At 43.1% G+C, this 26,943-nt stretch overlaps 1 protein-coding gene across 1 annotated transcript in view; it reads right to left on the bottom strand.

The window, feature by feature from the left end:
• Positions 1–392: 392 nt before the first annotated feature.
• Positions 393–26,943, bottom strand: part of STOX1 (storkhead box 1) — a 49,339-nt gene continuing 22,788 nt past the window's right edge. Inside the window, exons 2-4 of the mRNA XM_040437175.1 lie at positions 10,706–10,858; positions 4,099–6,397; positions 393–549 (exon numbers count right to left, since the gene is read on the bottom strand). Coding sequence (XP_040293109.1) covers positions 393–549; positions 4,099–6,397; positions 10,706–10,858 — 2,609 coding nt within the window. The remainder of the gene's footprint in view (positions 550–4,098; positions 6,398–10,705; positions 10,859–26,943) is intronic.

Raw genomic sequence — 26,943 nt, 5'->3', positions numbered from 1 at the left:
TATTCACATCTGCATCTCCATTAGGAGCAATATCCACAAAATTCAAATGCACCGTTTTCCCTGTCAAAACTATGGACACCCTTTGGAAACCATGCAGCAGATAGGAACAGAGCCATATATACAAGGAATAGAACTTGGTTGAATGATTATTCTCATTGCTTACACCAACCTCTTTTCATGCAGCTCTAGCCCTATAGAAATGAATGAGGCTTGTGTAAAAAACAGAAGGTATCCAGATGCAATGCGTTTTCAGTGATGGTTCATAGGAGATGTTGAGCATTATTCTGTTTTTCTTCACACAAGTGAAAAACGTCTGAAAAATTACACTGAACGTAAATCGTAGAAAAAAAACAACGGAATCACTGTTGGGAAATACAAATGGGGTATTTGATCTACACATTCATAGCAGGGGTCAACTGCATTAGGGAGCTAGAATTAAGCAGTCCTTCATTCTTGTTCCCACCGTTGACTTCTAGGTTCTGTAGAAATGTCCTTTTCTTTAGCTTCTCAAAAAGAACAGAATTATTAGATGCTAGACTTATCCGAGTTCTAAGGGAAAAGAAAAAGAACACAATGTAAGAACACATTTATTCCAGAACATCAAGACTTCACGTCCCTTTCTCCCAAGTATTGTCTCCAAATCCACCCGGAACCATGGGAGTTAAATAAAAATGTATGAAAAACTCTCCATAACCACTTCGTCTAGTGAAGCTTTTAGCAGCAGGAAGAACACAAACTTTGGGTTGTAATATTCTGCTCAAAAGGGCTCATGCACATGACATGTCTCACAGCATAGAGTCCTACACAAGACCATAGTACGGCAATAGAGGAGGCTCATAGCTATGGCATGGTATTATGGATCTGTCCCACACGGTCTATACATCTAGAATCATATATTCAAGATGCGTGTCCGAGAGGTTGGACCCACATCTCCAGAACTGGGGATCCTCCAACCTTGACAAGGTGCGTGCGCACCACCTTATCTTCACTTTCATCTCATGACAGTCTCCAAGCATCCAGTGCATGGAGGCCAGTGATCAGTGGCACCAAATACAAAAACATCTCTAGCGCTTCATAAAACTGTTATTTTTATGGTTTTCTCATAAGAAAAACAAGGTGCAATACAGTGGCTTAAGAGTTTCGAGCATTTTCTGAGCTCTTATTCACAGCAAAAATAGTTTGAAAAGTGTAAGCAAAACGGACTGTAATGCAACTTGTTTTTTATGAAGATAAATCAATAAAAACTGTTTTATGAAGTACTGGGGACGTTACTTTGTTGTATTTGCTTCCTCAAACCTTGCCTTGTCTGGTGTGACGTCAGCAGTCCATCGCATCCAGATGGAGAATAAATAGAGAGGCGGCTGCACATATGAACATTTCTCTCCATTCACTTCATAAACAGCCAAGCTGTAACTTCCATAAAAGTGAATAGCAAGGTGGCACCTGCAGCTAAGAGTCTATAGGAATACCCTTTTACGCTGCAGAAAGCCATCCTGTGGTACATCTAAGATAATTTATAAACAAATAAAAGGTCAAACCGGTAAGTTGAATTATGCCCAAAACGGATTTGGGTATTAATCAACTTAAAAGATCAGGTGGTCAAAAGGCATTACTATTGGCGAAACAGAACACAAAATAGGCCTTTTCGTGGACGATGTTATTATTTCAGTTAAAGACCCCTTAACCTCCTTAGCAGCTGTCTCAGATATTATTGATCAGTTTAGTCGGGTGAGCTACTATAAAATTAATTCTCATAAATCGCTTATATTAGGAATGTTAGGAATGTGGCTCTCGCTAGATACCAAAAGTGCCATCTCAGCTAAATTCCCCTTTAAATGGGCCGAAGGAAGTATTCCTTACTTAGGTATAACCCTCACATTCCCCCTAAGTAACCTCCAGTCTGTTAATTACAATGCTATTATTGCACAAATTAAAAATGACATAGGGGCCTATTCGCAATACCCTCTCTCCTGGATGGGTCGAGTTGCTGCGTCCAAAATGTTTCTCTTGCCAAAGATTTTGTACTTATTTAGGAACTTGCCGGTCATTGTGCCCCACAAATATATTGCCTCGCTCCAAGCCCTTATATTACATTTTATATGGAAAAAACAGAGGGCGAGAGTAGCGGCTGATATTCTATACAAACCTGTTAAACTGGGGGGACTGGGATGTCCATGCCTTCTTACATATTACCAAGCTACTGTGCTCGACCAACTCAAAAGCTGGTGGATCAATGACACCGCAAAAAAATGGGTACAAATGGAAACTAGCTTAACACGTGCACCCTCATTGCAGCACTTACTTTGGCAAGGATTAAATTTCCAAAACGCCCTCTCGATCTACATCTATCACTAGTCAAGCTGGAATATCGTTATGGACCAAGTGTCCACTTATCCCAAAAATCCTCCCACTCAGTATTACGGATGCTCCGTTGTCAGCTTTCAGCGCCTGCTTGCCGGATACTGATTTCTCACAATGGGAATCTAAGGGAATCCTTTCAGTGTCCCGAATTTTAGCTAATGGGGCCCTTATTTCATTCACAGACTTAAGAGAGCGGTATCAAATCCAGTGGTCTGATTTTTATAAGTACCTTCAGCTACGCCACCTCCTAGCATCTATGTATGCAGCATATTTCCAGAACCCCAGAATACGGAAGGGAGGTATTTCTGAGGCCTATAGGGGGTTGCAGCTCTCAGTTACTATATCAAAATTTCCGTTCCAGACTAAATGGGAGAAAGATTTAAATAAAACTTTTGCGCCAGCACATTGGGCCTTTGTTTTCTCCCTGAGCTCTAAAACCTCGAAGTGTGTCGATCACCTGGAGGCCTCAAGAAAGCTCCTTTATAGGTGGTATTATACCCCTTATCGCCTATCCATCATATATCCAACCACCTCAAATGTTTGCTGGTGATGCCTATCAGCAGTTGGCAACTTAATGCATATCTGGTGGACATGCCCTGCTATCAACCGTTTCTGGTCCAATATATTGTCACTTATAGGTGCTGTAATAGAGAAGGTACTCCCCATATCCCCGGAAATAGCATTGCTCTCTTTGGGGCTGGAATGTTTAGATTTAAAAGACTTCACTATTGCTTTTCATATACTAACAGTAACGAGAGTCGCGATAGCTAAAAGATGGAAGAGTAGGGACATCCCAACCATACCAGAAATCATTGCTAAAGTTCACTATAATTACGGCATGGAACTACTGATTGCAAAACAACTTTGCCGGCTAGCAAGTGTCAGCGTCAGGTGGCAAAATTGGTGCGTCTTATATATCCAAACACTATCCATCTTTGCCAAATCTACAAGTGTAGAAGATGTATACCTTAATTCTAATGCTTGATTTTAACTGTGGTGCAATGTTTATGTTTATTATTGTTTGTTTGTCGTCTTCTCACGGCCTTGTCTTTTTTTTTTCTTTAATATAAATGAAAACTTTTCATCCGATGTCTTCTATCCTGAATACTTGTAATGTGATGAACAAATTATACTGTAATTTACGGTAATATGTCACTGTGGAAGATGTTGTATGCTTCAATTTTCAAATAAAAAATTTGTGAAATAAAAAAAAAAAAAAAAAGGATCAGGTGGTCAGAGAGGGAGAGAAGGAGAATAACCGGGCAGATTTATCACAAAACGGCTTTCTGCAGCTGACTATGTAGTGTAAAACGTGGAAGCTGCAGAAGCCAAAAGGTGCAACATTTTTAATTAAAAAAAACTTACATAAAGTTTTGGGCCCTAAATACAATCAATTTAACAAATGGTATTCAAAAACCTACAATTTAGTCTAGTAGAAGAGGAAAACTAACCCCAAGAATTTTTACTGTTGGCTGGTAACATTTGGTCTGCCAAAAATGTGTTCTTATTGTTATTCTGTTTCAGTATATCCTCCAATATTGTATATACACTGGTGGTTACCATTAACTCAAACCAGTTTGATGTTATCTTAGGTCGGTATATGGCTAAAGCCCACTTGTACATCATGTGCCATAATGCTAGTAAGTACTTGTCTGTGTTCACCACTTTGAAGATACTACTACAAATAAGTTACAATAACTTAAAATTTTATGGAAGAGAGAGAGCTTTATATCTTACCGTGGAGATTCAATTCCACTGTCTCCTGTGGTACTATGGTTTTCATTTTGGTTAGCTTCCAATGGATTATTCTTTGGGTTAAATAACTTCAAGGTGTGCTCATAACATGTTCTTCCTTCTACTGATTGTTGTCCTGAGTTATTCACTGGTTTCTCCTCACTTCCTTTAATGGATGTCTGGACAGTCTCTGCCATAGAGTTACAGTCACTGGAATTGCAGTAATCAAATATACTTCCTTCACAAAGCTCAGGTTGAATACATTCAGCAGTATCCACATCAACTTCTTGATGGTGCAGAACATACTGAGACAATGGCTGACAAGAACTTCCTTTAACATGTAGAGCAGGTCTACTATAACTTTGAGAACTGTCAGAAGAGAAGACGGATGACGTATAGTCTTCTTGGTGATGGCTGGTTGAAGAAAACTGATGTACTGATTGCCTAGTTGGGTCCCAGTGACTTGGAGTTGTCTCTAGTGCAGCATGGCTTTCTTCGTGTAGATCATACAAATTGTGATTCCTATTTTGCTTGCACATTTCGAGGCTCTGACACGTTCCAATATGTTCATCAGTATCACCTTCAAAGTAGAAGGAACTTGAGGCATCATTGTCCTCCTTCTTATAAAACATCTGATCTTCCTCAACAAGCTCCTGATTGTGAGAACTGGAAAATATTGTGTATTTTGGTAATTCTTTACTGTTAATTTCACTTGCGGAATAACAGACATGGGATTCTGGCTCATTTTTCTCTAATGCACCAACATTTGATCTACCAAAACTTTTTGAAGAATTTATACTTCTACAAAGGCTTGTTTGTGCATGTTGTAATGATTCATTGATTGAGGTCACCTTGTTGCAATACGACACAGCTGAATAAGGATTCCCTACTTCATGTTCCCAAGTCCTTTCTGATTTTACCAATACCTTTGTTTGATTGTCACCAAAAACTGGACTTCCATCTTCACCTGGTACACCTAGTGCGGAGCAGTGTTCTTTAATGTGCTTAAACTTATCGTCTATCCTCAAGGTACTGCATTGAGGGTAACTAGGAGGGTATTCTCTTAAATCATCTTTCTCATTTACTGGCACTATCTGATCATGATACAGATCCTGACAATATTCTTCTTCAGGCCTCTCAGCTTTTAGAAGTCTGGTTTCAGCCTCAACATTCAAGCCTGAGCAGTCTAGAGACTTTGGCCTTGACATATTTTTCCTGTCCTTACCAGATCTGCATTTCTTAACCTCTTTCATAGGTTTGCATCCACTGATGATGTTGTTATCTCTGTAGGAGATACCCTCAAACGGATTACAGATTTGCTTTTTGTATATAACATCAGGCTTGTTACCATCTTCGTTACCAGCAGTGAATACATCTGGAACACTTATATCATCTATCACGGTGGGCTGGTGCTGTAATTGCCTTGGCACATCTAGTTCTACTTGCATGGTCAACCTTGGGTCTTTCCTATTTTTTTCTTTGTTAGATTGCACTTTTTTGTTATGTTTTGATAACCTATTGTTTTTCTTTTTGTTACTTCCTTTAAGATTATGTGCATTTTTGTTTTTTAATATCTCTGTTGAGGTTCCTTTACTGAAGTACTTTTTCTGTTCCTCGGCTTTCTGCATCATCAATGTATGTTTCATCAAGTTGTCCACAGTTAAAACAGGGTTGATGCGTTTAATTATTTCATGTTCTATGTCACGAGGGATATTATCTAGATTATCTTCATCCCGGACCGGCCATTCCTCGGGTGGAAATTGTGCTGTGAAGCTTACCAACTCTTTTTTGGATTTTTCTTTCTTGGCAACATTGCGCCAAAAGAGACCGATTCCAAATTTTTTATTGCATTTTTCTTTTTGTGAATGTTGTGGTTTAGTTTTAATGCATGTGTGATGATCCCGGGATGTGGATGTTGCCTGATTTTGAACAGAAGGCTTTGAATCTTTGACTGACTTGTGTTCTTTTCCATTACCCTCATTGATGGACTGTTGTCCTAGTATATTATGGGTGGAGTTTTCAGAGAAGCAGCTGCAGGATCTGCAGTGTGATACTGAAGGAACATTATTAGCTTTCGTCAGATCTGCACAGCTCTCCATGCTGACGAGATAAGTGATGGCTGGTGGAGAAACGCAAAAATCCTCAGCTGCCCCATATTTACTGTGTGACACGGGCTTTCTAGTGATAAAGTAAGTCTGAGGAGTCACTATGAAGTAGCCTTCTCCAGTGTGATATATTTTTCTTTCTTTGATGAGCGTTCCAAGAGTAGAATACAGAATCTCCTGGGATGGTGTAGCTATACCTATAAAAGCAAAAAGATACCAGGTCATATAATTATGCATATTTTAATAAATACACCATAATTGAAATTTGACATTTGAGTTTACCAGCTGGTTGACGGGTAAAATCTATACAAAAAAGTTAACCTCAGACCAACCTAATTATCTAGTGTACTGCATAGATAGTACACCTGAAATTGAGCTCCGATCATGATAGGAGCAGAACAACAAAAATAACATAAGGTGCTAGATTCTGCACATAACTGATAGGAACTAAGCCAAATGGATCCCACTGACTATAATGAGATCCGTTCGGGTTCGGTTTTTTTGTCATGCTATTTTTGATGAAATCTCTGACTGAGGCCCCAAACTGAGCCTACAAAACATGCCTTTAAAGTGGTTGTCCCAGAACAACAACTTACCACCTATCCATATAGGTCATAAGTGTCTGATATATGGGGTCTCCCCATTGGGACCGCCACAAATCACAAGAATGGGGTTACCGTGTCCCCCATTTGAACAAAGCAGCAGTTGAGCAGGTGACTGCCAAAGATGACCAAGTGCAGCATTGTGGATATGTGATCATGTTATTCTGGGACAACCCCTTTAACCCTTTCCGGACCTCCGCTGAACATGTCCAGCTGACAAGTGCAGCAGGTGCCTTAGCCACCAAGTTTCATACAGCAGACACCCGGATCTAATGTCTGCAATTGGCAATAACACTGATCGCAGGCTTTAAACCCCTCAAAAGCAGTGGTCACATCTGAAAGCGCAAAATGTGGAAGAGCTGCCCTTCTGGGCCTGGAACGGCTCCCCTATACAGTGAACGGGGGGAGCCATTCAATGGCTGTAAAAGGTTGGAGCCTGCTGAGGTTCCAATGGCTATCCCAGGTATATTTCAATGTAGGCCTGCAGGTGGGCAACACTACACTGCAATATACTAAATCTTCTATTTGTCAATGGATTAAAGTTATGGCTCTGGGAAAGCAGGGAGTAAAGCAAAATTGCAGGGTCCTGAAGGGGTTAAAGCATATACAAATGGATCCAGGATTGAAATCTCTCAGCAGCGCTTGCTTAATCAGTGTCTCTACAGCACCTGCTCTGATAATTTGCATTCTTTGAAAAGTATTCTTCACACAAGCAATGTATGGTCCCCTGGATTATATAAACTCTATTACAATGTTAGAGATGAGACCATCACCAAGCGGTCAACTGTTTCCAATACCAACCAGCAAACTTCTCAATGCAACGCATTGCACTACGACATAGGGTGTCACTCAGGATCAGTGCAACCTAAATAATACAATGTATGAGATTGTAATCTGTATAACTGTTTTACATATTCTTCAAGTCACTGGTGAGCAGTCTGTAGCTGGAAAAATGAGTTTTAATTCTTCATCTAGGCTACTTTCACACTGGCGTTTTTGCTGGATCCGGCAGGGTTCAGCAAAAACGCTTCCATTACTGATGATACAACCGTCTGCATCCGTTATGAATGGATCCGGTTGCATTATCTTGAACATAGCCAAGACGGATCCGTCATGAACTCCATTGAAAGTCAGTGGGGGACGGATCAGTTTTCTATTGTGTCAGAGAAAACGGATCTGTCCCCATTGACTTGCATTGTGGCTCATGACAGATCCGTTTTGCTCCGCATCCTGCGGCATGCTGCGGTTTGCTCTCCGGTATGAGAACGGAACAGAATGCATTTTGGAGCATTCCATTCAGTTACGTTTTGTCCCCATTGACAATGAATGGGGACAAAACTAAAGCGTTTTTTTACGGTACTGAAACCCTATGACTGATCTCAATACCGGAAAATATTAATGCTAGTTTGAAAGTAGCCTTCCTCTGCCTCTTGCCATTCCAAGTGCTAAGAAATCTGCCAGTGTATATAACACATTACACCACTAGGTCACATGCACAGGGTTTTCATGCAGAACATCCACAGTGCCAGCCACGGGCGTCGCTAGGTCAAAACACTCGGGGCTTGAGCCCCTGATGTTTTGTCCAGGGCCCCGAATGTTACGGCTGGTAGCTATACAACTGCCTCGCCGACCTAAGAACGGCGATACAGTTAAATTACTGTCGCCGCTTCATTGTAGAACGGGGCGGGCGGGCGGTCGCCAAGCAACAGCCTGTGCCGGGTCTCAGGATGCGTGATGTAGTCATCGCGCACGCCTGCGCCAAGACACACAGACGGCGCGGTGACTTCAACATGCCTGTCTGAATCCAGAAGCCTGCAACTTGGACCTCCGGTGAGTATTTTTTTTATATCGTGGGGGCTTTGTGAATGCTATGGGCACTAAATGTTGGCATTATACCTGCTGGAGCCACTGGGAGATTGGTTATAACTACAGGGGCCTTTGCAAGTACTGGGGACACTAAAGAGGTCATTTTACATGGGGGCACTATGTGGGGGCCATTATAACTGTTGGGGGGCACTATAAGTATTGCTGGAACTACAGGGGGGCATTATACCTTCTGGAGCACTATAGGAGAGTATTATAACTATAGGGGGAACCACAGGAGGGCCTTATAACTACTTGGGCACTATAGGAGGATATTATACCTATTGGGGGGCAGAACAAGAGAGACTTATTACTACTGGTGCACTACAGGAGGGTATTATACCTATTGGCGGCACCACAGGAGGGCATTAAACTACTGGGGCACTACAGGGGAGCACTATAAATACAGGGGCACTATAGGGGGCATTATATGTTCTGCCCAGCAGACATGCCATCTCATGTTATAGTACATGCTACGCTTAATATGTTATTTGTATTCTTGTAGTTCTACCGGACACTTGTACAATCTTTCACTCAGAGATGCCCTCCTGTGGTGCCCCCAACATTATAACTACTGGGGACACTATTTATTTATTTTATGCACTTATATATCGCTACTATATTCCGCAGCACTTTACAGACATTATCATCACACTGTCCCCAATGGGGCTCACAATCTAAGGTCCCCATCAGTATGTCTTTGGAGTGTGGGAGGAAACCCACACAGATGTTGTCCCTGGTCGGATTTGAATCCAAGACCCCAGCGCTGCACGGCACTAGTGCTAACCACTGAGCCACCAAGCTGCCCCTGAAATGGTGGATAAGTACTACAGGGGGGCCTTATTAATTACTTTTGGGTGCACTATGGTGACCATTATTATTGGGCACAATATGGAGGGCACTATCACTAACGGGGGGCACTCTTGCGGAGTATTATCATTATTGGGGGCATTGTAGGGGTCAGTATTACTAAGAAGGGCACTCTGAGAGGGAATTATTGCTATAAGTAGGACTTTTATATTACTATAGGTGGACTAATCTGTATAGCAGTATAATTTCTGTGGTGTCTAGTATTTAGGGGCATTGGGGAGCACAGTAGGCACAGTATTCTGGGCAGCACCAGGATAAGAGTCCATTCACACGTCTGAATGTGTTTTGCGGATCCGCAAAACACGGACACCGGCAATGTGTATTCCGCATTTTGCGGACCGCACATCGCCGGTACTCTCATAGAAAATGCCTTTTCTTGTTGGCAATTGCGGATGCGGACAGCACATTCCGGCCCCATTGAAAATAAATGGGTCCGCACCTGTTCTGCAAAATTGCGGAACGGATGAGGACCCATTTTGCGGACTTGTGAATGGACCCTCATACTGTTGGGGTAGCAGGGTGGGGAGGATGATGATATTAGAAAAGTGAGGAACCTAAGATGACTGTTTGGTAAACTCTGCAGAGACTAGATGCGGTTGAAAGAAGTTGTCTGGAGAATGGAGAAGATGGGGAAAGAAAACGTCTACATCAGAGGAGAAATCAGCTGGGAGGTACTGGATGTGAGAGGTATATATAGTGCTGTATGTTTGTTAGTGTCCATGCAGCAAGTAAAATATGTCTTTAGTCCTAGGGCGGGCGAGCGGGCGGGCGTGTGTGTGTTTAGGGCAGATACTTTGAGAATATGGCACATATGTATTGGGGCTTGGGCCCCGGATCTTTTGAGAACCTAGCAACGCCCCTGGTGCCAGATAAAACTATGACCTATTTAAAATCTCATCTCCCACGTGCGGAAATTGGTGGTGTGGATTTTTAAATTTGCAGCGTGTTAATTGCTTGTGTAAATTTTTACACATCAAAGTACAGATTTTGGTGCGGAAACACAGGGAAATCCCTGCAAAAAAAAATCTGCATAAAATACCCAGCCATGTGCAAGTACCCCAAATCCATGCATGTGTCCTGAAGACACTACTTCGGCTGCCGCCGCCTCAAGTACATTGCCACGGATATAGATTACACATATTCTAAATACAGACAGCAAATGGTCGGCACCTGGGTAATGTTTTATCAGCTGCTCCATTAGGGATTCCTGTGTCACTAGGATCTGGGCTGCATTCATATCAGATATAGCACAGCACAGTACTTCTGCCAGGGGAATGAACTGAGACTGAGATACGGGATTCATCTGCACTGGAGACACATCACCTTCAAGATAAAAAAAATAAAAAAAAGAAAGAATTAAGACCGAGATAAAATCATGCAAAGATATGGACATAAAACAATGTCAAAAAGACTGTACAATGCAAAACACAGCGTTCGGGACAGTCATCCTCAAATGGATCCTATAGATTAAGAGAAATCATTCTTCATCTAAGGATACATTCACACAACCCTAAGTGTTTTTGCTCCAACTGTTAATATCCTCAATACAGCATGTGCGGTTGATACACTATATAAATCTATCATAAAAAACTCCTTTCATTAAACAGGAAAAAAAAATATATATATATATTAAGATTATTATTATAATATATATATCTGCAACCAAAGGACGAAGCCAGATCTGGTGTCCACCATGTTGTAGGTGAGGACAGCGGAGGCCTGCAGCTCATCTAGGGGAGACTGGTAGATTCCGCTTGACCTTTGTTTTACAGCCAGCCATTGTAAGCCTCTATACAAAGCCTGTTTATAGAGAGCTTTCCAAGAGCCTTTTATCCCCAGGAGTTGCTACGCTACGACTTTCAGGTGTATAAATCAGAGAAATGTTTTTGAATGGAGTAAAGAGAGATAAACTTCAGATCCCTTTCCTCCTGTGTGAACTCATGTCAGCTCTGAAACGTTATCCCCAGCGCCGTGAGACAGGAATGCCCTGAAAAAAAGCCACTTAACGGAGGTGAAAGGGTAACCTGTTAGTCATAACAAGCTCCTACGGCTGCCACGAACCTCAGGGTTTGCAATCCATTCAATTCCTATCAGACGGCTCATGATATTATACAATACTGCCAGGAACATAGCAAGCAGCTAGGGCCTATGCTGCCATATGCTTTTCATTATATACATACAAAAAAATAAAAAAATAAATCAATTGTCCTCAGGCGCTCAACTTGAGTTAATGGGCAGGAAATCCAAAAGCCATTTCTGTATAAATACCAGCAAAAATTAATTTTGGAGTTCCTGAATGACAAAGAGGGTCGATGAAGGGAAATTAAGGCCATGAGCGCATGCACACCTGCAGTGGGTTGTGGAGAACACTTCAGCTCCTGCTTGGGTCTGTCAGACAAAATAACACAAACCAAAAGGTATGATTTAACTTAGATTTAACTTACTACTTTTCAGTATATTTCCCCTTGACTTCCACACTAGTATTCCACTGTGCCTCCAGTGATCTGATGCCCTCAGAATAGTAGACTTCTCTGCATTATCATCAGGGAAATCGTTGCTCACGCAAACATTTCTTCATGTTCCAAAAGAGAAAGTAATCACTGGGAGCCAGGTCTGGACCGTAGGGTGGATGGTTAAGCTCCATGAAAGTGCATTCCCTGATAGCAGCTTATGATTTGCAAGACTCGTGAGCTGGCACATGGTCAGGAAGCAGCTACACACCTGCCGACAACTTCCCACAGCTTTTCTCTTTGATTGCCTTGCATAATGCCTTCATTGTTGAAGCATAGGTGTCTCCAGTAATTGTTGTCTTGTGTGGTATGAATTCTAGTAATAAAACGCTCCCTGTATCCCAAATACTGTTGCCATGATCTTTCCAGCTTAGGCCTCTTTCACACTTGCGTTGTCCGGATCCGGCATGTACTCCACTTGCCGGAATTACACTCCGGATCCGGAAAAACGCAAGTGTACTGAAAGCATTTGAAGACGGAACCGTCTTCAAAATGCTTTCAGTGTTACTATGGCACCCAGGACGCTATTAAAGTCCTGGTTGCCATAGTAGGAGCGGGGGAGCGGTATACTTACAGTCCGTGCGGCTCCCGGGGCGCTCCAGAATGACGTCAGAGCGCCCCATGCGCATGGATGACGTGTCCAATGCGATCACGTGATCCATGCGCTTGGGGCGCCCTGACGTCACTCTGGAGCGCCTGGGGAGCCGCACGGACGGTAAGTATGCTGCTCTCCCGCTCCCCGCTCCACTTTACCATGGCTGCCAGGACTTTAGCGTCCCGGCAGCCATGGTAACCATTCAGAAAAAGCTAAATGTCGGCTCCGGCAATGCGCCGAAACGACGTTTAGCTTAAGGCCGGATCCGGATCAATGCCTTTCAATGGGCATTAATTCCGGATCCGGCATTGCGGCAAGTTTTCCGGATTTTTGGCCGGAGCAAAAAGCGCAGCATGCTGCGGTATTTTCTCCGGCCAAAAAACGTTCCGTTCCGGAACTGAAGACATCCTGAACGGATTTCACTCCATTCAGAATGCATTAGGATAATCCTGATCAGGATTCTTCCGGCATAGAGCCCCGACGACGGAACTCTATGCCGGAAGACAAGAACGCAGGTGTGAAAGAGCCCTAACTGCTGCACACAAAATTTCTTTGGAGTTGGTGACCCCTTCTGCTTCCATTGCATGGACTCTTGTTTGATCTCAGGATCGTGGTGGTAGACCCGTGTTTCATCACCAATAATAATTTGAGAATAGAAGTATCCTAGATTTTCTCCACGCATGCATCAACTTCTCTTGGCTAAATTGCTGGAGACAAGTTTTTTGCTCAGGCGGCAACATTTGTGGCATCCACCAGGAACTCACCTTTTGACATCATCAATGACACTGGACACTGTGCCAACTCAAATGCCTATCCCTCATGAGCTATAACACTGATTTTGACCCGACGATCTTCCAAAATCATGGCCTCCACTTTATGGCACATTTCCTCTGAAGATGCTTCAACAGGTAGCCCTGAACAGGGGTCATCTTCAATTGATTCTCTACCCCATTTAAACTGCTTGGCCCAAAACTTTACTTGGTAGTAGGAAGGTGCATCATCACCATATACAGCAGCCATCCTTTCATGGATTTCTTTAGGCTTCTTTTCTTCCTTTGTAAGGATTCTAATCATTGAACAAAGCTCCACTTTCTTTGTAGAACAGCACTGTACTGCACTTGTCATCCTGTCACTTCCAGTGCTTACATCAGACTGACCTGCAACTGTGTGTGGGTTCCATGTCCAAACATGTCTCAACCTGCACAAACGAGCTCAGCTCTCTAAGTCTACTTTCACACAGCGTTTCGGTGTCCGCCTCCAAAGCGGAATGGAGACGGAACGGAGGCAAACTGATGCATTCTGAGCGGATCCTTTTCCATCAGCATGCATAAGGGCAAAACTGATCCATTTCGGACCGGTTTGTGAGAGCCCTGAACGGATCTCACAAATGGAAAGCCAAAACGCCAGTGTGAAAGTAGCCTAACACTGACAGAACATGCTGGGGTAGATAACTTATTGAGCACCCCTCGTACAGCCTATGCCAAGACAAGTGTGTATGGAGGAGTTGGGAACAAGCATGTATCCGACAGCTATTGAATGTGTATGAGCACCTTAAGAATATTTTCATATAGGGGAGGGGAACTGAAAAAAAAAGTAATAAATCAGTGGCACATCAGAATGGGACACATTTTTGGTAGCTCCAGATACGACTAGTACCTCGGAACCGAAGTGGTTTTACACTTTAAAAATCAAACTACCAAAGTTATTTAACGAAGTCACGCATGACTTTGTGAATAACTAACTTCGGCTCATCGGAGCTCATACATTCTAATACTGTACGGAGAATATGCAGAATATTCTGTGCAGAATATGTCAGCAGTATAGATACACTGACAAAAATGATGCTTCATTTCCATATAATTCTACAAATTTCCACAGTGAACTGGAGAACCTTCTGTCAGGTGGTGGAGCATTGTGTTTGTCTCTCCCTCATGAGAAGACAATAGAGTCACCTGACCTAACCTTCTTCTGTGTTTCACGAGTTATCTCAGTGCACACAGGAATCGGTAACACAATCACCCATTTAAAGTGTCAGTGCACACATATAAAGTAGGGCTGTCTACGAACCTACTTAACATGGAATGTATAAGGCTCTGACATTTGCTAAAATAAAATAGAGTAAAATAGTTGTGGAAATCCGGGCACAGTTCCGTTCACCATGTGATTTCATACAATATTTTTATTAACCTTTTAGATTGTTCCTTGAAGAAAACCAAAGTATCAGGCTTTTTTTTTTTCCAGTCGCTTGTTTCACATTGATATTGGTTAGAAATTCACCAAAAATGCCAAAAGAAATGTGAATTCGTTTTCAGATTTCATTACATAGACATGAAAGAATTAACATTTAAAAGGGATCCTGTCACCTGTACTATGCCACCCTCACTGAGGGATAGCTACCTTACATCTCGTGGCATTAGAAGCAAGGCTTGCTAAGAGTTCATACCCTCTTCCCAGAATCCCCAGAGGAGCATTGCCTGGCCTATAAGGCTCCTCATGCTGTTTAGGCACTCTCCAAAAGGGGACATAGTATCAGCAAACACATGGATTTCTTTAAGTTCCATCCAGATGAATGGGACAGTCCTAGGAATTTCTTCAGCAAATCTTTCCATGAATTGATTCCCGATTGTTGCTGCTGTTCACCTGGCAAAAAACACTTGTTTGCCAGATGATCATTCATGCATCGTCCCGTGTAAGCAGGAACGTGCTGCTGACAAACAATGGAACTGTAATCACAGAAACGATTATTCAATGATGCACATAAATGCAGCACACGATCAGGCAATGGTCTACCAGCCCATGTAAAGGGGCACTTCCTTTCACACGGCATGAACACAATACTGATTGGCCTGGGAAAAACAGTCCACGTGTCGGTCCCATCTCCCGGGCCAACTGCAGCTCCCCTAGCTGAATTGACTATCATAGTAATTTGATACAATCAGTGTATGTGATCACAGGGCTATTGCAGCATACTCAATCACTGCAATAACCCTGCAATCACATGCGAACTGACTACCATGAAACAGTCAGTTTGGGTCAGGGAAGCCATGGTCAAAAAACATGGTATTTCCCGGGCCGATCACAGTCCTGTGCATGAGCCCTAATGGAGAGATTTGAACCTCTTGTGTATTTTGGTCCCATTCTATTTGGGATGCAAACCATCAAGAGGAAATGTGATTTAATTCAGCTTCCCCCCCAAAAATGAACAGACCTCAACGGTTCCAAGACCAACCAGAGAGAACAATCATAAATTGGTCCTTAATTCTGTATTTCTACATGAATGCTTCTTGCACATTTGTTGATATCTACATCTCTGTGCTACAGACCTCCTATTGTACAGTGTACACATGACTGGGCATTACTGACTCGGGGTGGTGGGTGAATTGGATCCTGTTTATAACGCAGCTAGCAGTAATCGCATGTAACATTGTGGTCAGTGGCGTCTCCATATGGCTTGTGAGGTGAGAGCCCATTTTGAAGTTGAGAATATATCCCTGGAAATAGAGGCTTAATTGCACAACAAAAACGGCAGTCTGTGAGATGCTGAACGGCCAACACATGAACCGGTTGTATTCAAGTATCTGGTGTTTACCACCTGAGACCAACTAAACATGTAGAAGCTAGTCATCTGGAGATCTTCCTCTCCTTCAAAAGAAAATAACCACCAATAGTACCATTCATTCGCATTCTTCTTGATGCCTCCTACCAGTAATCATAACAAGGTTACTCGCATGTCCCTGGACCAAGCTGCCACATGCTTTACATTTCTCCAAATGAGAAAACAGCTGTAGACCAAATTATGCCTTTTCCTTCCTGACTGACTTTAGCATTTGGTGCCTCTGTTTCTACAAGGAACCTTGCACAGTTTTTCTTGCTTTGAGAAGGAAAGACGTCCATAATTGATTCTGATACGTGCAAACAATGATCGCTTTATAAAGAATAGAAGCTTTATTTTAGACGTGGGAGAGTGCAGGCTCATCAAGACAGACCTTCTGACCATGAATGGTTTCAATTAACCAAAGAACAGAGCCCTAGCTTGGTGGGATATCCAGGCTATGTTTATCTTCTGACACTGCTCGACCTCGCCAAGCAAAGTTTTTGCTAATGTTTTTTTTAGAAATGACAACATGACAATACAATCAGGATGACGGTGGTGTCAATGTGTTTACCAGGTGCTGTCACTTTTGTGTTACGATCTGGTGACCTTTCATCCTACATATGTATGTTTATACTACTGACCTGTAAACCAGAAGTAACCCTTCACGTATTTCCTTTTCGGCACACTACAACAAGCTACTTCCTTATAGCAAAATGTGATTAGATTGATGTTAGACTGAAACTTGGTCATACAAAAGGGGATAAGTATCTGATCAGTGGGGAACCGACCAATCACTAGAATGGGAGCCTATGCTCCCCATATGAATGGAGTGGCAGACACACATGCGTCTCAGCCGATCCATTCAACTCTGTGTGACTACCAAAGATAGCCATGTACAAGTGCTTGTCTATCTCCGGAAGCCCCATCGATCGGAACAGACCTCTACTCTATTTAAACAGAACAGAATGGGCCTCTGTTCTCGTGACCAGCAGCTGGTCCACCGCCAATCACTTATCTCCTATCCCATGGATAGGGGATAAGTTGTCTTTATGGGACAACCCCTTTAATAGCCCTCAAACGTACAGCTTAATATCCGCTGCTGGAAATCTTTCATGTCTGATTCACATCTGGACATTCTTGTCCATGGATAACAATCCTCTGCATTCTGGAGCAGACTATGTTCTACCTAGACACAGTGGCCTGCATTTACTAATGCGCCTGACCTGGCAAGGGTCTTGGCTTACTGGGAACAGCGTGGCTTTATGGTAAAAGGACACCGTTTAATATGCAGCATTTTGTTCATAACGGAGTCACAATTCTGGCATTAAATTCTGTCTCAAACTAAGCCAACCTAGAGGTGGTGAAAAGTTAGACAAAAATGTCTATTCCTGGACCACATTTATCATCCAGCCTGAGCCCCTGTGATAAATCTGGTGCAGGTCTAGACAGCCTGTCTAAAGCTTACAACATCTATAGGATAAGTAAATGTGTTCCAATGTAATGTGATCTGTAGACTAGACATTTAACTCAAGAGTGAATTTGCAACTGGAAAAAACACAAGCATGAATTGATGATTTGCCTTGTTAGGCCAGGTTCACAGCTGCGTTGTGAACTCCGGCACTGTTATCCAGTGTATCTGGTGTACTTGCCAGCTATAAGCCAGACCAAAAAAATGCAACATTTCTTGTCCGGCTGAAAGTCGGCATATATTCTGGCAAATCCTTATTACCGCAGTACATGAGGATCCGGCGGTGCATGGTTTTATCCGGCTATGCTGGATACGGTGGACTCCGGCAATCTGTTCCTCCGCCGGAACAGAGTGCCAGAGTTTACAACGCAGATGTGACCCCAGGCTAACCATATATAATGGATAAATCCCACTGGATTGAGGAGGTAATATGCACTGGACTTTTGGTGATGCACTGGAGAAATCTTTACCTCTCCAAGGAATCAAAAGGTGCTTGTAGTTAAAGCCTACCTCTGCATGATACCCATTATCTCCCTAACCTTCTCAGTATACAATAACATGCAACTTTAAAGTAGTATTCCTGTGATAAACACATCTTTAAGGGCTTATCTAAAGGGCTTCTGGGACCTTCAGCTATTTGGAGAACAAGAGTCCCATGCCAGCTAGCCGCTCTACCCATGGGGGTCAATGAAGAAGTGGGCACGCTAGTTGTTTGGCTCTTTTTGTGACTCCCAAGTGCAGGTAAGTGCAGCCTCCTCTCAACTGACCTCTATGGGCAGAGCAACCAGCCAGAATCATGATACTCCCATTTTCTTGAGAAGTGAAGTTCCCAAATCAAGTGTTATGGCATATCCATGTCAGACTTTACATTCCCTATACTGATTCCCTACTGAAATAATTCATGCCCAGCACGTCCATGTTTACTAACAAGGGAGTCAGGAACCATAGATATTCAGAAGTGGATGGCCAAATTCAGGCTTCAAGGCCAGTCAGGTGTTCCATTTACAGCCCAGCAAACAACATAAAATGACAAATGGTGTGCGTACAAGCCAACAACATGAAAGCACAAACGCAGAATCAGGCTGTGTTCTTTGAACTAGGTTCTTTGAAGTGCTGTGTATCCTGCTGTCCCAGCAATTGTTTTATGTGTGTAAACTGCTAATGACTTCTACCATTTACTTGTGTGTGAGAAAAAGCCATTCTCACCTACCATAAAGTCCAATTGAAGCTTTCATCGTGATAACCAGACATCATATGGACACCTCATGTTCCCACACACAAGAACAGGTCTCTAAATTACAACCAGAGAGGTCACCCTTTGGTGGACATTACATAGCTCTATATCGGCAATCAAAGCGATAACATCAGCCCAAAATATGGGTGATGTTTCTACTCATATCCCATTTAGGCATAATGTCACCTGTCTGTGACAGAGGTTAGAAGTTCAGAGAGACTGACTGCACATGAGGTTAACTGACAGTCTCTTGATTCTCAGTGTTGTTGTTTGGTAATGACCACACCTCTTGTCAGGTGCAGCTGGCGGTCATTACTGCTTCCCTATTTAGTTTGGTCTCACACTTCATACCATGCTGTTGATATTCTCTGCTTGGATTTGAAAGAGTTGGTGTGTGGACCTTACCTGTGTTCCTGCTCATCCATTTTCTATAAGATAAGTTGTACTGCTCTTTGCATTTGGTTGTTCCCTTGTGCTTGTTATTACTAGGCCTCAGGGAGATGTTCACCTGGGAAGGAACCAGTAGTCTCATTCCCTTTCACTACCTCTAGGGCATCTCAGGGCTCCTAGGATTTAGGTTCCGGCGCATGTATTTTCCCACTTTCAGGGTCTATACATACTGACAGGAGTCAAGGCCAGATCTAGGGGTTTCCTAGGAGGTGACCTTTCCCTTCTCGCTAGCCTTGAGGCCTAGTTCTTTGTCTTCTCCCTTCTGTTATCTTTCTGGTGTCCCTTCCCTCCCCATTATTCATGACACATAATAAGTCTGGGGACTGAAATATGGGGAGACACAAAACCTATGTTCTCATCATCCTGATGTTCGGAGCCTCACTCATCCCACTATCCACAAGATAACTTTAAAAACTGTCACAAACCCTTTAAAGAGGTATTCCGCGTCTATCTTCGGAACTCCCATATAAATGAATGGAGCAGAACTCCAATACAAATAAATGGGGTGGCCACACGCATGCCGGATCAGCTGCTCTGTTCATTTAATTTCTGGCCTGCAAAGGGGTACGGGCCCCCATTCTGGTGATCGGTGGCAGCAGGACCCCACCAATCTAAGATATGGAGAACACAAAAAGATACGTATCCAGTGGCTCAACTACCCCCCGACATGGAGTAGGTGCACACAACTCTAGACACACCCAGAGTCAAAATAATCAATTTGTGAATAAATAATAAATGGGCTAGCACTCACTACCCAGTACTGTATGGAGAAAGTGTAAAAAAAAATTGTTGTAACATATGTAAAACAATTATATAATTGTTTTACATATATGTTACAACTAGTTTTTTTTACACTTTTCTCCTGTGGATAGGGGATAACAATGAATCTGGAAAACCCCTTTAAGCCCTATGTGAGTGCAAATAAGCCTAAACAGAGTATTTTATAGAGGCCCTGCCCCAGTTTTTAACATGAAAGTGCAGGACCATCTAAAATGTTTTTTTTACGAATCCAAAAGCATCCCTGATATGAAGGACATGAACACATCTTCTCAAACCCTGGCAAGTATTAAACTGAAGTTACAATTCGTGTTGCCAGACCATGCAAGCTCTAGAAGGTGGTCACACACATTAGATGAATGTCTGCCAAACCCAATGTTTTAGGTTGGACCATATATCTAATGTGTATGGTGGTGTCCTGACTCTACCCCAATAGCATATGTCTGGGGGAAAAGAAGGACCAGTCATGTTTGATTTCAACAATCCCTTGTTCTTATGGGAGTTGTCTGCCACCAAAAGGTATCTGGCAAATGCTTATTTCTCTTTTCAAGTTGAGAACACATGCAAAATCAGCTAACCCAAGTGTGCATGAGTATGGGGGGCTCAGAAGAATAACCTGGTAGTCGAACGTTGGGCCTAAAGCTATCTAAGGTCTATGGTCATCTTCTAAAAAACAGCCATGAAAAGTTCATGACGTCATGCAGGTAAGGAGGAAGAGGAGATTATGGTACTAGTGATCTATGTGGCTGGTGAAACACACAGACATTAAACATTTATCACTATCCTGAGAATAGTTCAAGGTTTATTCCCATCTGGGACATTGATGTCATATTACTCGGATATGCCATCATGGCATATATGTACAGGTTCCACCTCTGCAACCACCTCCTATTTGCAGAACAGGAACCAATGACATGTTATGTAACTAGTGGTCTTGTGTCGCTAATAATTTATCATTGTAGGCAACTTTCCAACACTTCAAGTTTCAATAATTTACATCTTTCAAGAACTATGCTTGCTGTCAGTGTCATATGAAAATTCGAGTTTACATCCAGAGGTCAAAAACATTTCCAGACCTAGTCCAGTTTGCAACCATGGTGTGCGGAAATCCTCTTTGAGACAAACACATCAACAGCAATCTGAGGGTTTGCTACAATGTATCAATCTATGTGGTAGCAATCCAAAATCCAAGCCATTTAGTTTCACAGAGGATTACTGGATACATTGTTACAACCCCTCAGCAGTAAAAAGCATTAGGTCTGTACAGGTTCATTTCTCTGGTAAGAAAAGGAAACACCAAGTACATTAGAAAGATGCACAACTTGGATTTATTCCACTGACACAATGATTTATCTTGCTTATGTAAGATGACCCGGCTAATATGGCATAGCCAATAAAACCTGGATTGTAAATACATATGGTCGAAGCCCCAACCCCAAACATGTCTAATCCTACTCAGCAAAAAGACATTTATATAGGATGTATCCCAGCTGGAAGACACTTTATGAAAGGAAGCGAATGCTGCAAGTGGGGGTCTAAATATCAACTCAAGGAAAGGGTTAAAGTGGTGATACAGAAAGTTTACGAACTTCTAACGGGAAGTGGCGTTACCACTTAGTCCCATAAAAGCCTGGTACAAAGCGGCACGGGCCCATTCGGGCAGCCTCAGGTTTACAACCATGTGGGGACGGCTACTTTTTAATGCAGTTTGTTTAAACTTCTCATGCAGATCTATTGAGAAAAGCTTTTTATAATGAAAGAAAACACCAGGAGCCGCATGGAAGTGGAACCTCTCCAACGTGTAGTAATTTCATTGGAAACACATGCTCATAGCTAATGCATCCTAGGGAATTCCAGCCGCAGCAGCTCCCGGGCTATCCCTGAGCCACACTCACACATAAAAGATGCCAAATGAGAATGGAAAGAGCAGAGAAGCGGCCTCCTGTGGATTTACCACCCCGGAGAGGTTTATGGGTTCCTCCCTAAGCCAAGACACAAGGCAAACCACACCACATGGCTCGGAGGGACTGGGGCACAGCGTGAGGGGGTAGGGAGAACGTATGGAAAACATTATGCTAGTATAGCATAAAGATTGTAATACAGAAGAAAGAATAAGGCTATAGAACATAAAAGCCGCAACAGAAACCATGGATAAGTAGGTGTGGAATCACTTTATGGCCTCTTTCACACGGGCGTCATGTTTTTTGCCCGGATAAGATGCGGGTGCGTTGCGGGAAAATGCGCGATTTTTCCGCACGAGTGCAAAACATTGTAATGCGTTTTGCACGCGCGTGAGAAAAATCGGCATGTTTGGTACCCGGACTTCTTCACAGAAGTTCGGGTTTGGGTTAGGTGTTGTGTAGATTGTATTATTTTCCGTTATAACATGGTTATAAGGGAAAATAATAGCATTCTTAATACAGAATGCATAGTACAATAGAGCTGGAGGGGTTAAAAAAAATTAAAAAATAATTTAACTCCCCTTAATCCACTTGATCGCGCAGCCGGCATCTCTTCTGTCTTCTTCTTTGCCGTGCACAGAAATAGGACCTTTGATGACGTCACTGTGCTCATCACATGGTTCATCGCCATGGTGAGGGACCATGTGATGTGACGTCACCACAAGTCCTTAACCGGCAGCTCAACATTACAGAAGAAGACAGAGATCCGCAACTACGCGATCAAGTGGACTCGGTGAGTTAATATTTTTTTATTTTTAACCCCTCCATCACTATCGTTCTGTATTCAGAATGCTATTATTTTCCCTTATAACCATGTTATAAGGGAAAATAATACAGATCGGGTCCCCAGCCCGATCGTCACATGCGTGAAAATCGCACCGCATCCGCACTTGCTTGCGATTTTCACGTGGCCCCATTCACTTCTATGGGGCCTGTGTTGTGTGAAAAACGCAGAATATAGAGCATGCTGCGATTTTCACGCAACGCATAAGTGATGCGTGAAAATCACTGCTCATGTGCACAGCCCCATAGAAATGAATGGGTCAGGATTCAGTGCGGGTGCAATGCGTTCACCTCACGCATTGCACCCTTGCGGAATACTCGCCCGTGTGAAAGGGGCCTATATCATGTAGTAGAAGCTTGTAACCTAAGCAACTCCCTATTTCCAAATTTCTTCTTATATTAGTAGGACTGTGTCTAGGACTAACAGGGTTGAACTGGCCCACCAGAGTACCAGAAGATCCTCTGGTGGGCCCAAGCTCTGACTATAATGGACCCCTAATAAAACAGGACCCTTAAAGGGGTTTTCTGAGATTTTATTATTGATGACTTATCCTCAGATTGGCGGGGGTGAGACAGCCGGTATCCCCGCCGATCAGCGGGTTGAAGTGTTTACCTGCAACGGGATGGCTCCTTCCTATTTAAGTGTAGACATCAGTCCGACGCTCGGGACTAATGAAGGCTCTGTCAGCAGAAGGATGTGTGTGTCGGCGGTCACTGAACAGTCCCTGTATTCTACTCATAGTAAAAGCGAAGAGGTAGAGCAGCATCAACGGACCTCACCGATCAATCCCAGAATGCATCAGCCACAACAGGACCGCAGATCCGCGCTTGATAAAGGCTACCATGTAGCCGAAACGTTGTATTTGTTTGCTACTTGTACACACTCATGGCTTCAATAAAAGGATATACCGGAGATGCTGTCGTAACCTTTCTTCTTTCTCTTGCATTCTACTCATAGTCCACCACTGCCCTGTTCTCAAACATATTACATTAGGAAATCACTCACAATGCAAATCCCAGACACAAGTGTCGTCAGAATGGAGCTTCACAAGTGGATATCACTGTACAGATCAGGGATTTCCAACCTGTAGCTGTAAGCTGTCAGGGCATGATGGGATTTGTAGTTTTACAACAGCTGGAGAGCCACAGGTTAATGGTACAGATGATATAGTACAGTATTAGAAATAATACTAAAAGAAATGTGACACTTAATAGCCAATACCAAGCTAAATTTTACAGTCAGAAATGCCTTTATACTAACGATGGGCGCATCAGAGTTCACAGGAGGGCTGGAGAGCACATACTGCCTTCATGTGTAGTGCAGAGACACACAGGACTAACACCAGGTGTCATGACGTGGGGCACCATTAGTTACCATAGCCGTTACCATCTGGAATCCATGGAGGGAACATTGACCAGCCTTCGGTATGTCCACGAAATTGTGGAACCAGTCCTACTGCCTATTTTTTTACTCTGGAGATGTGGTTCTCCAATAAGATAATGGCCACACACTGCCGGCACGATACAAAGTGCTCCTCAGGGTATCAGCAAAGTCCCTGGTCAGCTCCATCACCAGATCTCTCCTCCATTGAGAATGTCTGGTACTGAATGGGGCGACAGATCTCCCATTTACAACCAGGTCCAAGTTGAAAGAGCTTGGAATGACATCCCACAGGAGGATATCCAGCATCTAGTGGTCAATAGCAAACAATCGGATTCCTCCTTTCATTTTCCAAAGGAAGTGGAATCTTTGATTGATTGCTATGGGCAACTAAGACAGTTTTCCTTAACACTAGTTTTGATAAATCTCCCCCAAATGTCTCCATTTGTGGACTTGTCTCATCGGTACAGCTGGACTCTGCTAGGTTCTTACAGCTAGAGAATATCCATTCTTGTGTTACACAGCTCTCACTATGAAATATACCACGTAACACGTTAATATCACATGGATCAAACCTCCACTGACATGCCATAGGCTCCAATTTATTTTTAGGCTGAAATGTCCTCTTCATTTCCCTACAGGAACAGCTACTGAAATGCAGCATTTTAGGACACACAAGCTGTAAACACGTGTAAATACTTTGCACTAAATGCGGATTGCATGTAACACTATAGTTAGCATCAGTAAACCCTTGTGGTTTCCCTCTTGGATTGTGGCCAATATAATGACGGAACATATGTGGAAAAGGAACATAGTGAGGTAACTGCACAATCGTGTACTCACAAGCTCCAACCACACGGACATTAGAGGAAACTTTTCAGAGACAATCAATATAGTCAGCTTCAGAGGAATATCAAGTGCAACAGAGACTGAAATAACCGCTCCTGAACCCTATGCATTTCTCTGTCCGATGAAAGGATACGCATTGATTTCAATCGCCACCATGTAATGTCTGCAAAGCGTCGCTTCTGTTTCAGAGTGTCCTACAGAGAAGTTTACACTAAGCAGCCCCTTTAACCGTGCCATGTGTGATATGCTGGCAAGATAGTATGTTTATTTGATTTATGTACAAAGGCCTAAACCCCTGAACCACAGACGTGAGATGGAAATACAAGCTAGACCAAAGGAGAATCCATAACCCTAAGAATGTAAATGCCATGTGACAGGAGCTCTCAGCACCTTCACACAAGAGCAGACACTCTTCTAAAAGACAGGTTTCACCCCGTGTATCCTCTAGGCTATTTACAGATGTCTTATCAGTGATCATTTAGTAGTCTGTCAAAGAAAGCAGCAAAGGTTGCATCATGGCTGGGGCTACCCGGCGATCTTGGCAGCAACACTTGCCACATGGCCAAAGATCACTATGTAGAAGAGCAGCCATTGTACTGTACGGGGTAACAGTGCTACTTGCAAGTTGCTAAAACCCCAGAATCACAAAAAAAAAAAACTTGGTGATCCTTGGATCACAGTTATGGCAACGTGTGAGCTGCAACCGCATTCGGTTCGATGGCTTGACAACGACAGCAATACATGGTGTCGTGGTCAAGATCGCCATGTAGCCTAGAAATAGGTGTATATGATCATGTCATAATGGTGGCCAGGTTATACCGGTAATTATTTTATTGGCAGATATCTTTGTCATATAGAAACTGTAATACACCTATATAATAATCTTAATTCTGGACCAGTGTTTTCTAGCCTCGAGGATGACTCAATGGGCACTGTGCTGGCTGCCACCGGTGGTTGCCTCTTTAACTGGTTTAGAAGAGGTTTTCTAGGAGTTAAGGGTGTATTAAGGGTGCCGCAGACGATTGTCGAGAGGAAAGCGCTGCCTCACGGCAATTCTCAGATAGCAGCGGTGTCTTCCACTAGCTAATACATGCAGGCATGTGGAGGAGTGATCGCTATGCCATCGCACGTCCCTATGCAGGGCAGCGGTGTGCCAGCGGTAGATTGCTATTACACAGCTCGATCTGCCACCGACACCATTGTGATTTTTAAGCATGCTTAAAAATCACAATTGCCCGATGAACGAACGTTTGCTCGTTCATCGGGCATCTGGAAGGCAGTGTTACACTGCCAGATGATCGCTAACAAGCGTTCCTAGGAATGCTCATTAGCAATCATTTGCCAGAAAATCTGGCAGTCTAATACACCCTTTAAACATTGATGACCTAGGCCTCTTGCACACGAACGTTGTGCATCCGTTCCGTGCATTGTGGACCGCAATTTGTGGTCCCCAATGCACGGGCAACGTCCATGCGGCCGGGAACGATCAAGACCCATTCAACTTCAATGGGTCCGTGATCCGTCCGCACCGCCAAAAAATAGAACAAGTTCTAATTTTTTGCGGTGCAGAGGCACGGACAGAAACACCATGGAAGCATTCCGTAGTGCTTCCGTGGGGTTCCGATCCGTGCTTCCGTTTAGCATCTCCGTGATTGCGGACCCATTCAAGTGAATGGTCCACATTCATGTGCAAGAGGCCTTATCCTCAGGATACTGTAGGTCATCAATATTAGATAAGGAGAGTCCACCTCCTGGCACCCCCTGCTGATCAACTGTTTGAAGGCACCACAACACCTGTACATGAC

Source organism: Bufo bufo, chromosome 6 (genome assembly GCF_905171765.1).
Source record: "Bufo bufo chromosome 6, aBufBuf1.1, whole genome shotgun sequence".
Lineage (NCBI taxonomy): Eukaryota > Metazoa > Chordata > Amphibia > Anura > Bufonidae > Bufo > Bufo bufo.
Note: the sequence above shows the minus strand (reverse complement) of the source record. Positions and strands in the feature narration are given on the sequence as shown.